The sequence below is a fragment of the Glycine max genome, chromosome 10 (genome assembly GCF_000004515.6).
Source record: "Glycine max cultivar Williams 82 chromosome 10, Glycine_max_v4.0, whole genome shotgun sequence".
Lineage (NCBI taxonomy): Eukaryota > Viridiplantae > Streptophyta > Magnoliopsida > Fabales > Fabaceae > Glycine > Glycine max.
In genome coordinates, this window is record NC_038246.2 from 42,001,079 (window position 1) to 42,017,444 (window position 16,366).

Here is a 16,366-nt window from a genome sequence, read left to right on the forward strand (position 1 = left end):
GCATGGGCAGCAGAGTAGCATGGGTGGCGGAGGCAACGGTAGAGTCAATATTAGAGTGCGTGTGTGAGGAATGTCTTTGTAGAGGAAGAAGATGGAGGTGTGGGTGAGTGGTATTGACAGGCTTCCAACACAATAATGCGGTGAATGAGTTCGTCTAGTTTGGTGGTGACATGGAGTTGGTTGGAGGCTAGCTTGGATATGGCTTCTTCAATTTGTTCCATTCTGATTTTGGGTCGAGTTGCTTCAGCCATGGTGGTAGTGCTCAATGAAAGCACCAAATTGTTATGCGTAGAAATTCTACTCATAAGATCCTAGCGTTCGAGGTTTAGGTACCTCTAGAAAAGAGAGATTAAGGAGAGGAATTTTTCTGATTATATTGCTTGTTTTCCTTTACATTTTGGATTCATATATATAGGCACAAAAATAATGCTAAGTTAGTTATTCTATTTCCTCTACCGGACCTAAGGATCACGAAAAGAAATAACAAATGGCAATGGAGAAGAGATCCTAGCCGACAGAAGAATCTCCTTCACCCAATAAGAAGCAGCCAGCTCAACATTTAGGATTTGCATTGGTCACAAAATCCTTCAGGTAGTGCGGACTGCATATTTTCTTTTTGGTCTTGAGGTTAGTGCCTGTCTCCACTTTGTCTGCTACTATTTCTTCTTCTGTGTTGGATTGCCCTGTGCTGAATTGCTCCACCTTGGGCTAATTCATAACAACCACCTTTTACAATCCATATCACTTTTGGGGAAATCGTTGGACTAACCAAATGGGAGCAAAATACCAATTTAGTTGGAATTAGAGAAACCAAAAGATGCAAGTAGCCGAACTTCAACAAATGAACATGAGATTTTTGCCAGAATCGTGAAATTTTGGCTACAAAGTTTAGGTTTTTGAAATTTGAATTTGAATTTCAATGGACTCTATAGTCTATTTCTCATTTTTCTCCCTCTTTTGCATTCTCATTTCTATGTTCTTCTTCATTTTCTTTCCCCTAAACAAGCTCCAATGAAACCTCCCCACTCGTTCCCCAAATTGACAATGTGGACAACAAAAGTATATCAATCTATCTCTTTCTTCTCATTCTAATGACACTATTTTACACCATCCATTCACCATTACCGTTCAATTTCCCTTGGCAGATCAAGAGCTACTTCAAGCCGACAAGCAGGTGCTCCATTGATCATGGAGGCAATCCTGGAGCGGAAGCTATCAGGGAAGCACGAGAACACCCACGACAAGCTCATGGAGGAATAAAGGATAGATCATCTTGCAATATACCTACATTTACCCCAAGTTTCTTTTTTGTTTTTAATAGAAGAGTGTGGAGGCATCGAAACCTGTGATCACACCACCATGTTCTTTGTCAAAGAGGAATAAAATATAAAATATAAAAATTACATAGAAAAATAAAATATAAAATATAAAAATTATTTTTTAAAGCAAGTAAAAATAATTTACTTAATTTACAAGGGAGAAATTTTTTTGCTAAAGATAAAAATTATGTATAAAATATGAAGATGATTTTTTTAAAGCAAATAACAAAAACTATACTTACTATACTTAATTTACGGGATGGAATTTTTTTTATTTCTTTTAGTAAAGATAGAAATGATTTATTTGAAAATCTATACTTAATTACAGGGAGGAACTTTTGTTTTTCTTTTCCAAATATATAAATTATATGTTTTTTTATCATTCAAAAATAAAATAAAAATTATATTTAAAATATAAATATGAAGATTACTTTTTTTTAAAATCAAGTAAGAAAATATATATTTAATTTATGAGAAGGAACTTTTTTTTAGTAATGACAAAAGTTATATATATTTTTCATCAGTCAGAAAAAATCAAATTATATTTAAATTATATATCTACTAATGTAGAAATTATTATATATAAAATATGAAGTGAAATTTATATTTTTCTTAAAAGATAAAATATGAAGCAAGAAAATGTAGTTTTACTTCATAATGATTTATTAATCATTTTCATTAATCAAAATGGAGATGAATAATTTTATGAAGATATGAAGTGAAATTTAGACTTTTCTTAAAATATAAAATATATAAATATAACACATGGGGATGCATTATTTTTTGAAAACAAATAGGAGAATTTATTCTCAATTCATAGAGATTAATTTTTTAATTTAAATTAAAATTTATTCAATCTAATTAATATATATTTAATTACAAAACAAAAAGTAATTTAAATCAATGAAATTATAATTTAAATATAAAATATGAGGATTTCTTTTAAGGTCTTGGTCCTTTAGTTCATCAGAAAAAAAGATCTTGATTAATCTAGGGTTCAATCTGAGAATAAGTAAAGTCTGATAGAGAATTATTTTTGTCAAGGATTGAACTTGAATATTATCCAAAAAATGTTTTTTAAAGCAAGTAACAAAATTTATGCTTAAATTATGGGAAGTAACTTTTTTACTAAAAATAAAAAAAATATATAAAATATAAAGATGTTTCTTAAAAGCAAGTGAGAATATCAATACTTAATATATGAGGAGGAACTTTTTTTTATACAAAAAATAGAAATTATATATAAAACATAAAATACAAAGATGATTTTTTAAAGAAATTAAGAAAAATTATACTTACTTTGTGGGGAGGAACTTTTTTCCTAAAGATAGTAATTGTACATAAAATATGAAAATTATTGTTTTAAAGGAGGTAGGATAAAATTACTTAATTTATGGGGATGAAATTTTTTATTAAAGATAAAAATTATAAAATATGATGATTTTTTAAAACAAATAACAAAATTCATTCTTAATTTATGGGGATGAACTTTTTTTTACTAAAGATAGAAATTATATATTTTTGTTATTAGTCAAAAAGAATAGAAATCATATTTAAAATATTAAATGTGAAGATGATTTTTTTAAAAGTAAGAAAGTCTATACTTAATTTGTGGGACAAAGATTTTTTTAAGTAAAGATATAAATTATATATTTGAGAATCAAAAGAGTAAAAATTGAAACCAATTAAAGAGTAAACTGATTCAAGAAAAGTATGACAAAACACAAAATACAGAAGGAGAAAAGTACAAAAGAGATAACATTGAAGTAGAAGTTAGGCTTATAATGTTATTGTATGAAAGGATTGAGAAACAGACCAATTGTTTAACTTACCTAACAAAGTTTTATAAACTTATTATTAAGAACTCTCTCAATATGTAATTTTCAAAGTCTTATTTTTTTAAAAAGGAAAAAAAATAGATCTATATCCGTCATGAGTATTGGTCAAATAATGGAGTAATCATTCTAAGTGTGAATTTTGTCCCATTTCTGTACATGTTTTACAAAAAAATGGAGTAATCATTTTGAGTGTGAATTTTGCAAAACATTTCTGTAATTTGTCCCATTTTTTCAAAGTATTCTTTTAAAATTTATTAATTTCTTAAAAAATGTTTTGCAAAACAAATTACTAATTTTATTTACCTGGGTAATTTTAAAATTTATCTTATAAATTTTTTTCTAAAGATAAAAATAACATATAAAATATAAAATAAGATTTTTTTAAAAAAACAAGTAAGAAAACTTATACTAAATTTTAGGGGAGGAAACTTTATACTAAAGATAGAAAGTATATATTAAAATATAAAATATGTGGTATATTGTAGACAAATGTCTTCATCAACGTAACAAAGATATCATTTTTTTATTTGTTATTCATCTAGTAGATAATTTTTAGACAAATTTTATTATTTGATTTGTGCTCGACTTATTTATTCTACAAGATATCATGATTTTTTTTTTATGAAACATCTATATGTATTCATAATAATTCTTATATAAAATTTAAAAAAAACGTACATTACACGGATCCCAAAACTAGTATAATATAATGTTTCACTAACGTTGTTAATACGGTAAAATGGTTGACTATTGTTGCTTATCGAGCTAGGTTTCTTATTAAAAAAAGAGAGAGACGAAAATATTATCATATTGGGCTAGTCAAAATTTTAATATATGTGAATCATGACATTGATTATTAATGTAATGTAACTTTATTTTAATAATTTTTATTGGGTCATTTTTAATTTTAACAATAATTAATCAATCAATTATATTATAAATTAAACTACAATTAAATTAATAAACTCAAACCAACATCTTCACTTTAAAAATAATTGTTACAACACATAAATCAGAGAACTAAAGCATCTGTATTTGTTAATTTAATAGAGTTTAGCTTTTAGATGGCCAGGGTCTTTCACTATTTTATTATTATGAATTTATGAGGATATACCTGTTTCAAAATGCCACTTGAGTCTCTGTATTGATTAACCGGGGGAGGGAAATGATTTTTTCGTAGGTTCAGTGATGCCTTCTGTTTGTTTGGAGAACATTGTAATATCATAGGTTTGCTACCACAGATTTTCTATACTACTTCGCACAGTGAATCAAGATTTATGAATTTATTATTCTTGGTTCTATTTCTTCTCAAAATTTAAGATTTTTTTTTCAATTTTTTTTTTCATTTGCTAAATATAAAAGGTACTTTAAAAAATAATTAATTTTTAAATCACAATATCAAAATTAAATAATTTTAACTTATTTTTAATTAATGTGAATTAGTTTTTTTTCCTTATATTTCAATCTAATTAAATAATTTTTTTTCTTGAATCTAATTTAATGGAATAGTATAATTTGAATAGTAGAATATACAGCATCAAAAAATTAAGATAATTGAAAGTCAAAAATTCAATTAAAATAATTAATCTATAAATACAAAATTATAAAAAAAAAATATCATATAAATATTCTATTTATTTTATTTTACATCTATAATAACTTTAACTATAATACATGAAACAAAAGAATCATTAAATATCATCACGTATTACTGAAGTAAACTTCAACACTGATAGAAGAATAACACAATATGATATTGTATCTAAGTTTTTTCTTAATTAGAGTGGTGTTATATTAGATATATCTAACTATAAAATTATGTAGGAATGAAATTGCAAATAGATGTAACACTTTGATTATGATTCACAAGTTATTTTAATTAGTTTTTAATTTTTTTTAGTTAAAAAATTTGTTTATTATTCGGTAAATAAATTTTTTTAAGTAGTTTCTAGTTTCTTTTAAAATGTTACAAATAGTATTTTTTAAAATACTTGTTTCTAATTTCTAGTTTTTTATATTTTATTCTTTTATTTTTAAAATATTTATTAAATTTTCTTATCATCCTTTTTTAATATATCTTTATGTCATTTTATATTTTCCAACCACTTCAACAACTAGTTTTATTGAACATTTATAATTTAATAACCTAGTTTAATGTCTTTCAACTACCCGTTAGTGATAACTGTTGTGCATAAGTATATTTTATGATTAAGTCATATAAAAATTGTTAGATTTTTCTTCTATTATTGCTCCTTTTTGTGTAAAGAAATTGAATTTTAGCATCATCTAAGTTTTTGTTCAATAGGTGTTTAAACTGGTGAGTTTATAATATTTTGATGTTATATTTGATGCAAAAACACACATTAAAGCTTGCAAGAGAAGTTGCAGACCTGACAACTCTCACTCGATGCGCAGCACTCATTCAGCGCAAAGAAGTCACATAGAGAAGTCAGGTATCACGTGAAGGCGCGCTTGGTGCGAGACATGCATTAAGCATATGACCACCAACTCACTTGCTAAGCGTAGCGGTCGCACTTAGCACGAGACTACATAAATTTTAAGCTAATTTCACCCATAAAAAGAGGAGGAAACAAAAGAAAAAGACATACTGAGACACAAAGCTCTACACTAAATATCCACGAAATTAGAGTTTCCCAATAGGGGAAATCAACCTTTAGGAGTCATTCTTTCCCTCCATCTCCATTATTCTATATCTTCTTCTCTCCCCATTAATCCCTTGTAATTGTAAAGCCTCTCATGACAATGAAAGATTAAATCTCCTACTGTTGGGAGACTAGCAACCAAACGCTCGTGATATAATTTATTTCCTATTATCTATTTAATGTCATTTTAATTATTATTGTCTCTTTTCTGTTCTTGATTTCATTGATTGTGATCTGATCACCCATATTCATGGTATGTTTTAAGAGTTTAGGCATTGATAAATGTTATTCTCTTAAGAACTGGTATAGAACATCTAAATGATTCATATCTAGGGATAGAATGACATTGTTTAACCTATTTGATGCATCTACGTTCATAATGCAATTTAACTAGTTTATTCTCTTAAGGGATTAGGAGAGAGATTATGTAAATTAGGCTCTTTTACTTGAAAGATCATGGTTAGAGTAAATGAGTAGGTATGGGTGATAGTTGAAATAATATTAAATAGAGAAAAATCATTAATACTATATCAAGAATAGTTTTAGAAAGTTAGACCCCAACATATTCTCATTCTAAATCAATAATCGCATTACAATCCCAAAGTGTTTGTTTTACTTCTCTTACATGTTTTAGTTAATTAGTTTCATTTTATGCTAATTTAATTTAAATTTTCCATTTCTCAAATCTTTAATTCAATTTATTAATTGCTTGAAAATTAGGTATGTATCAATCTAAGTACAAACAAAATTCATGTGAACTCACACTCAAACTTTCATTTTACTTAATTTACTACTTGAGATAATTTGATAAACTTGTCAATGAGTTAACAATTAATTTAAAAACTTTTAGCTATTAGTTAATTTTTTAGTTTTCAGTTAGTTTTTCATTTTTTAATTAGTTTTTTAACTTATTTTTTCAAACATAATCTTTATCTCAAAATAAGTTGATGTCCATACGATAAATTAATTGTGTGTGAAATAAAAAGCCTCTTATGCCTCTTAGTTAAAGGAAAAAACTGAAAAGAAAAATGTTATATCCCATTGCAAATTTTCCTACAAATATTTTTAATATCCTATGAAGAAAATTTTAAATGAAAAAAATAATATTATATTTTTCTACAAATATTTCTTAAAATCTTTTTAATTCTTCATGAAAAAATTATTAAATAATAGAATTCAATTAAAATATATCAATAGTATAAAGATTTTTTTTTCTATAATTACGTATTCTCATATATGATAGTTTTATTATTTTTTATAGAAATTATTTGAATAATCATACTTGAAATGATGTCTAATTAATTAATGTTATGATAAATCATTATAATATCTAAAATACAAATTCTAAAAAAGAAATAAATCATTAAACATCTTGAAAACCATTGAATGTTTTCTTCATTTAGGGAGTAAATTTATTAAAAGTTTCAAAGTTATTGATGTCACCAATTACTCCTTATAACTTTTGGTTTAATAAATTTCCTTATGAAATTTTAAGGTGACATTCAAGGTAGAGAAGGGGTAAAAAAAAGGCGTCAAAGGGTAGTCTTGTAATTGAAGCAAAACCCAAAGCTGTTTGAGATCCATCCGCTAACCGCCCCTTGAGCCGTTAGATTGAGCACGTGGCATACTCCCAATGCTGATTCTGGTCCAATAGAATATTCCAGTAATCCAATTCAACATTCCCACTTTATAAGAAATGTTTCCTCTGAATCACAGTGGAAACCAGTGAAGTGATGAGCCAAGACCTCAAGCGAGACTACGTCGTTTCGGAGGAGATCGGCCGGGGAAGATTCGGCACCGTTTTCCGCTGCTCCTCCGCAGACTCCGGTCACTCCTACGCCGTCAAATCCATCGACAAGGTGGCAATAACCGCCGCCGGAGACTCCCTCGACGCGCAATGCCTATTGACGGAGCCCAAGATCGTTCAGCTTCTCTCCCCTCACCCTCACATCGTAAACCTCCACGATCTCTACGAAGACGAAACCAACCTTCACATGGTTCTCGACCTCTGTTACGAATCGCAGTTTCACCACCGCGTCATGTCCGAACCAGAAGCCGCTTCGGTGATGTGGCAACTCATGCAAGCCGTGGCGCACTGCCACCGCCTCGGCGTCGCGCACCGAGACGTGAAACCCGATAACATTCTCTTCGATGAGGAGAATCGGCTCAAATTAGCCGATTTCGGCTCGGCTGACACTTTTAAGGAGGGCGAGCCGATGAGCGGGGTGGTTGGGACGCCGCATTACGTGGCGCCGGAGGTCCTCGCCGGAAGGGATTACAACGAGAAGGTCGACGTGTGGAGCGCCGGCGTCGTTTTGTATCAAATGTTGGCAGGGTTTCTGCCGTTTCGAGGCGATTCTCCCGTGGAGATTTTCGAGGCCGTGCTTCGCGCCAATTTGAGGTTTCCGACTCGTGTTTTTTGCTCCGTCTCACCCGCGGCCAAGGATCTTCTTCGTAGGATGCTGTGTAAAGAGGTTTCTAGAAGGTTCTCCGCAGAACAAGTCCTAAGTATGTTATGAAGTTTCGGTCTTTCATCATGCATGAAGGAAATTAAAAGGGATTTTAAGAATTGCTAATTTAGGGTTTTAATTTTAATTTTTGTTTGTTTGTTACAGGGCACCCATGGTTTAGCGTTGCTGAACAGAGTGAGTAATCTTATGTGCGTGGAGGTGGTTGATCTCTCTGTATATACTACTGCACCCTACTATGCCTTTTGGGGGACAGAGATGAATTTTATATTCTCTGACTAAGGTTGAAGAAAACCCCCTTTTTCCCCTTTGGCTTGAGGATTCGGCAGAGTATAGAGTACAGAGGAGTGTGTAAAGAAACGCAACTTGGAGGTTGGGTTGTTCTTTTCTTTGTTATTGTTTTTTTTTTTTTAATGTATGTTGTGTTTTGAAATAACTTGCCATTTGGCAACTCTAGTTAGAAACAATGTTTGATGTATAAGTATTAGTGTATAACTTGAATGTTCTCTTTTTCATGAATCCAAAAAGCTGTTGGTTTGTTGCAATACCTGTGACGCATCCTTACAAATCCCCTGAAATAATTCTAACGGATTCTCCCAACAAATCTTTGTTTATATATAAGTAGGAGAGAAGCAATCACAATTCAATTGAGTTTCTATTTTCTTTTCTTTAGAGTTGATGTTTAAACACCTTAATTAATTGGTTCAACTTTGAATCATGACCTTGGAATACAGAATATATTATGTCGAAAGAGAAATTCTAGTTTTCTGAGGACGAATATTACATATACTAATAACAACGTGATTAGTAAAAATATTACGGACAGATAAGTCAATTAAGATTTCACCTTCTTCACACGTTCGTTCCTTAATATGGTTAGACGTAAAGTAAGCAACAGAGCTTGAATTGAGTTAGGAAAATTAATAAATTACTAGAGAGAAATGAACATTTCTAGTCGATTGAATATTGAAGTGACACATGCATTAAGAATCTTGAATGGTTGAGATTTAATTTATTTAAATTTTAAAAGAAAAGGCAAAAATATATGCGTGCAAACTGATTCTCAAAGCAAGGATGCAATGGTGCTGCCGTCGCATCCAATTGGACCAACCTTGACAAAGGTTGCAAATCAAAAACATCTTCGCCTCCACAAAGTCGTTGTCTCTTGCCATCGGCACCAACCTCTTGTCAGAGGCCAATCATCCGAACGGATTATGCATCTCTCTCCATTCGAAAACATGCAACATCCATTGTTCGGTGCTTCTTGTTTCTACTTTTGTCTTAAACACCAAATGGGAAAAAACATATAGATCTACACATATGCTACGCTTACCACTAAACTTTACTTCTCTTTCTCTCTTCTTTTCTATTACATGCCCAAGTTATTGGATCCACACCATCTTTGTTTTTCCCTTTTCCATTGAACGGATGAATTTAAATAATTGGAGGGATTATATAGTTTTTGTTATCTATAATTTTTTAAATGTGAGTATGGTGACATAGATGGAGACAGAATCACCAATACCTACATACTCAGCATTGACGGTGGAGGAACCGTTGACATTGCCCTCATCCACCTCGAGAACCAGATCCATGCCCAAACAAAATTGTTGATTACTTCATTGTCTTCATCGGAACTGGCACCTACTCTCATCCCATGATAACCGTTAATGGAAGGTCCGTGAATCGGTTGGCCTCTCTACACCACCAGAGAAATCGTCCAAATGGAAATGTCCATTTTCCTCCGAAATGGAGAGGATTTGACCGCCGAAATTTTCAAAATATTGAGATGAGACCAAATAAAATATTTATCTTTTTTTTTATTGATGTTTGATTCGTAAAAGAAAAAAATGATATTAGACAGGATAAATATTTTGTTTCATTCTATTTTCTCATATATAATATTTATATGACAATAATTTAAATGAAGCGAAAAATAAAATATTTTGAAAGAAATTGAAGTTATGATCATTTATTCAACTATAAAACAATAAATTATTAAGATATTTAATTTTTTTTTAAGTTAATTTTATAAATACTATTTTTACATGTATCATTAGTCGAGAATTATTATTATTTTTTTAAATTATAAAAATTTATAAATTAAAAAATATTTAATATTCAATACATGTAGTTATTTTCATTATAAAATTTTATTTTAATATAAATTAATAAATTTTTATATATAAAAATTTGTTCTTATTTTATTACAATTCTTTTAAAAAAAATACATTAACTAATACATATATTATTTTAAAAATTATAAATTATATAAATTTAAAACAATATTTAAATAATCTAAAAAATAAAAAATTGTATTGTTGACATATTTTTAACAAGACCCAAAATATTGAAACTGCAATACATATGCACATTCGCAGCCAAGAAAAACACAATGTTATCCTTTTTTATATTTTTTCTATATTTATCCATGTAAATTCTTATCTTACATGTTTGCTCATATTTGTTAATCTTATTTATTTTCATGTTATTATTATTATTCTTTAAATTATATCTAAAATCTTATTTTTCATTTTATTTTATTATTTTTTAAACTCCAATCTTGAAATTCATCTTCACCTCATATATTATATTTATTATATAATCATGTGTATATTACATATTATATATTGTGTGTTTTTCCTTCATATCACATTATGTTTTAAGGTATATTCATCATTAATTTCATTTATTGTATACCTTAATTGCAAATAAAAAAATTTGACAATGGCTGCCTTAGGTGTGTTCAAATAAGCTTTTATTTTCTAATCTAGATTTACATCGATTGTAGATTATAATGACTCATAGTGATTTGGTTAAAATATGTTTTATTATTATTGTGAAAAGTATCTTTCCATGATATATATATATATATTCTTCGGAAGAGAAAAAGAAAGTTTCAAGGGATGTATTTCTTTTAAGGAAAAATGATATAACGAGTAATTAAAATATAAAAAGAGAATGTGGGTGTAAATAACAAGTGCCATATTTATCTCAATCCAAACGAAACAAACCCCGGCCGTCTTCTTTTGTCGTGTTACTGGTGTAGCATCAAACAGAGACACTTTGGATTCATTTGCCTCCGTACCTTTTCGTAATTACAAATTTACGATCTTTTTTTTCTTCTTTCTTGATTTGCATCTCACATTATCTTCTATAAATTCCAAAAGTGTCGAACGTTCGTTCTCGTGGACTAAAAATCTATAATGAATCCGCCGTAGCTACCAGTAGCAGCCCATGTGTGTAATGCAATGCAAGTACGGTCCTTGTCCTCCTACAGTTCTAGTTGCCACTTGAATTACCTACGTAGAAATAGTACATGTCTTTTTCATTTTTTAAGATCGAAGAAGGTCTTCCATCAAAAAGAAAGATCGAAGAAGGTCGCATTAAATATCTAATAAATTTGAAGTATGGCCTTATAATTAAGTGATTAGGATTTAACTCCTGCATATTCAAAAAAGTATATTTTAAAAGATAAAATATATTTACAATTATTACCTTTCTAATTAATAGTTAACATTGTAGTAATTTCATAATGTATTATATATCATCATAATTTAATAACTAATTTTTAATTAATAAAAATAATTATAAATATATTTTATACTTAGAAAAGAAAATTGTTCAATAGTAGTCCTCAACTGGCACTATAGCAAATTGCTGAAATAGTGGCGAACATTTTAAAGATTACAAATATAATTTATTTTTAACATAAATGACTACTAGTTGTTATTGGTAATTTTGAAAGAAATATTTTTTCAAAGTAAGCAATGATCAGCAGTTACTGAAAACCAAAGTGCCAAAACTAAAAAATTGTATCATTATATCTTGTTTCTTTATCTTGCATTTTTCTTCCTTTTAAAACTTTAAAAATTGAGAGTAAGCAACAATTAAGTCATCACTTAATCCGCTGCTATTAAGCGATGACTTGACCATTGCATGAAAATCTTTTTAATCTGGTGTGACTTTTCTCTATTGAATCCTTTTCTCCTTTTTGTTTCTCTTTTCTTTTCTTTAATGGCTGATGATTATAGGTAGTTTGGGGTGACAGTTCTGGCTCACGACGAAGATCATTTTCCTCTTTCCATTCTCTCTTCTCCCTTTTTCTCTATTTTCTTTCTTTTTCCTGGGTTTCAAGTGGTGGTGGTTCACAACAACGGTGGTTTGCAAGTAACTATGATGAGAACTTGTGGAGTATGTTTGGGGGAGAATGTAAAACCACCTATAACAATAATGTGTTTTTTGTCAAATTTTTACATTTTGTGTTGGCCAAAGTCATAGGCTAGTCGTCCCTTATAACTTGCACCATCAGCCTCTTTTGGCCGATACAAACAAATTTGTGACGAATTCATTAAATATGACCATAAGATCATCACTAAGCAATGATTTTCTTGTAGTGGATCCGTGATAGACCGGAACACATGATCATAAATGACCCCACACAACTAGTAGGAGTGTCAATGCCTCAATGTGACAATTAATGTAATGTATGGTTGTGAACTTACCTTAAAGGCAATGCAATTATTTTCAGAAATTTCAACACTCAAGTTAATAAAGATTAGGCATAACTTGTAGGGTAGGGATTAAGAGATCAAGGACTACCTGAGCTGGAAAATGTCTCTTATATTTAATTTGTAAGGGTTAATTAAGTAGATAGACGACTACTTGCACTGAGTGGACATCTAGCTAATTGAGCACAGACTATAGGAAAAAGCATGAAAGGTGACATATCACTTGAATACTTAATGACTAAAAGTTCTCTTGTGATCATCTATAGTTAGAGTGTTTAGTGTTTAGGCTAGGAGTCTCTATATCACAGAATCCTTAGAGAAAAATGTAATGGATCAAAAGTGTCTCGAAAAAGACCACACGTTTCAATAACAATAAGACATCTTTATAGGAATGTGTTCTTGGAAACTTGTTGATCGATCTCCTCAGCTGTTAAAATGTACCCTAGTTCCTTATCACAGTTTCGATTTGTCATGTCTTAAGGAAATTGAATTTTACGGAATTGCATGGTGCACACCAAATGACCCATCCAAAGCAAAAACATATCTTAAAGGCATAACTCTTGAAACCAAACCGTCTATTTTTTTTTTAATTTAAAAAAGTAAAATCAACGGCAGGTGTTGATATTATCAACACATGAGGGATTGAAATAATATTATTTAACAAGTTTTGTAATAGAAAGACTGACAAATTAAAATAGTCTGCTAGTATTTTTTTTTTATCTAGTGGATAAGGAATTTATTTAATTAATGATTTAAATATGTTAAAGATCTCTCATAAATAATTAAATTTTATTCTAAGTCCATAACAAATTTTTCAATTGTTTAAAATTTTTAATATATTAAAATTTTTATTTTTAATCTTTGATATAATTAAGTAACAATTAATCACCTTAAAGACTCAAAGTAAAAATTTTAATATATCAAAAATTCAAGAATGAAAAAGTTTATTAAATATAAAAAAAATTGATTATTTATAAAAAAATCTTAAATATATTTAAGTCAAGATTAATTAAAGGTTTGATAAGTGTATTTGATAATGAAGATAATTATTTTTAAATTTATAAAAAAAAACACTTAATTCAATAACGGCATAATACATGCATGCGATGGATGGAAAAAGTTAAAAGAATAATCTGAAAGAGAGAATGGAGATGTGAAGATGAATCCACAAATTAGGTTTCGGATGTGAGTGACTTGCTGACTAATGACGGCTAACTGCCGACATTATTTTAGTTGGCTGTTCATGGATGCAATGTTCGGTTTTGATTAATAAAAGTGGTTTCTTCCATTGTCAGGCAAATAACCTTATATATAGGAAAATCTAATTTAATATTGTTGTATACTTTTTCGGTAGATATAGTTTTATGTGATAAAATAGCCTAACTTTATAAATTTAATTAGAATATGTTAATAATATAATATTTTTTACATTCTCATTTAATTATGTATTGTTATATAATTAAAAATTGTTAATTTTTAATAATTAATTAAAAAATAATATTTAAAATATTGAAATTATTAGTTAATAATTACACTAATTAACGGTATATTAAAATTAATCTCGTTAATTTAATTATATACAATTCTGAAATATTACAGAAAACGAATAATAATGAATTGATAGGAAATATAGTCAAATACTACATAGTTAGGTAGTGCTAGATGGGATTAATGGAAAATGGAAGGTGAGTGAGTGTGCACTCTTGACATCTTTTGGTGTGGTCCACGTTTCCATCTGGTAAACAGCAGTTTATACGTGTCTGTCATGCACAATACACAGTCGAGAAAATCTTCATGCCAGTGGGCCTCAACCTCACAATCAACATCAATATATGTACTCAACTGAACAAGCAAGCTCATAGAAAAAATCAAAATTGTTTGGGTTTTTTAGTCGTTATTTAATTACGTTGTACGTTTTTTACTTTTTTGGAAAAAGTAATAAGCTGCTTTTCCACCTGCTCACCAACAATCTTATTTAACTAATTTTTATGAACTACCAGTAAAAATATCTTATGTACTTATCTAACAATAAATTTCCTGCTATAATTTACTAATAACTCCCGTGCCAGTCAATTGTCGTATGAAAAATATTTATATTCTTAAATGAAAAATATCTATATTCTTAAATGATCCACTCATTTCTTTTCAACTATACGTTCTTGGATAATGGACACTTAATTTGTATGTGTGTCAATTTCTCTCGAAGTCACATGCCCAATTTGTGGGAGATATCTAAGCAAATACAACTATTTTAAGTGTCCTCTAGTAACTTTCGATATTCTTTTCTCCTAGGTCATGACAGAACATTGACAAAGAAATTTCAATTTATTGTTGAGGCTGAAGAATACAAGTTCGGGTGTTGTAGGGCTCTTGTTTCTTCATTACTAGGGGGACAATCTAAGAGTCCCTTGGACCATTTGTCTAAGTACATAGAATCTGCAAATTGATCACTGGAGGTTCCTGTTCTCTAAGGTCCTTGTCATTTGCTTAATTAGCATCTTTATTAAGGTGGAATTGTCGTGGTCCTACCAATATATAATATACTTTCAGAAATTGGCTCTACTTTTTTGCTTTTATATTCTCTTTTGCTTACTATGCCAAGAGAAAACTATCAGCTAATAACATATTATATTTGATGCTACAAAACAATAGATATATGGTGACTAGATTAATGGGGAGGCAGTGCGCCATCAGCCACACGGGAGACTAAAAGATAAGAGTTTTCCTTTTGTCAGTCAGGAATTTGTGGATTAATTAATAATATTTAATTATTGGATTAAATTTTTAGATTATTAATATTGATTATAAGCATTTATTTGATTGATATTAATTTTCTGGAGTTATGATGTGTACATGTTTATGATAGATTGGACCTTCTCAAATTAAACCTATATACGTTTCATTTTCATAGGAGTCAAGAGAATAAGTAGTAGCTATATTATAGATAGCTTAAGTCTGTATAGGGATCAAAGATAAGATTACTCGTCTATTACGTTTGAATAAAGATACATCTCATCAAAAGTTAGAGTATTTAAATAAGATCTAATCTGGTAGTTATTTATAAAATTGTCGAAACAATTTTTGTGTGATACAACATTGGTGAAAATTAAACCATATCTGTCAAGCGGAGTTAAACTTCACCCTTATTCAGTATTCGTTATTCAATTGAGATAAAATACATGAATTTCATCTTTTCTTTAGTTACATGTCTTCTAACTCTCTTATAAATGTATTATAAAGTTACTAATGGTATGTTATGAACATGTTATGACTTTGCTCATTTTTTGTTAAATTTTCTTCAATTAGCATATCGGAGAATGAATTAATGTATGTTATGGCCGCTATTTTGTGTTGTTATAACATTGACTTTTTATTTTATTTTGTCAAACCTTATCCTTTCGCTACGAGAAAATCATGCATATATACTTATGGATACATTCTGATGTGGTCTTGGCTTTGTCAAAAATAAGCGTTAATTACTGACACGATGTCATACAAATGATCTCAAAATACTCGAGAACCGCTTCCACCCTCGAGAACCCAGTAATTAATGCATCTTGGATGTGG

The 16,366-nt window shown here is 29.3% G+C and overlaps 1 protein-coding gene across 1 annotated transcript; it reads left to right on the forward strand.

The window, feature by feature from the left end:
- Positions 1 to 7,553: 7,553 nt before the first annotated feature.
- PPCK4 (phosphoenolpyruvate-carboxylase kinase) lies at positions 7,554 to 8,473 on the forward strand. The gene is made up of 2 exons (NM_001250087.1): positions 7,554 to 8,328; positions 8,436 to 8,473. The coding sequence occupies exons 1-2, from the start codon at positions 7,554 to 7,556 to the stop codon at positions 8,471 to 8,473; spliced, it is 813 nt and encodes a 270-aa protein (NP_001237016.1).
- The last annotated feature ends 7,893 nt before the right edge of the window (positions 8,474 to 16,366 follow it).

Bases quoted from the DNA above. Each gene is read 5' to 3' on its own strand.
- PPCK4 (NM_001250087.1), top strand. From the start codon at position 7,554: ATGAGCCAAGACCTCAAGCGAGACTACGTCGTTTCGGAGGAGATCGGC. The intron at 8,329-8,435 runs GTATGTTATGAA...TGTTTGTTACAG, and splicing joins CTCCGCAGAACAAGTCCTAA to GGCACCCATGGTTTAGCGTT.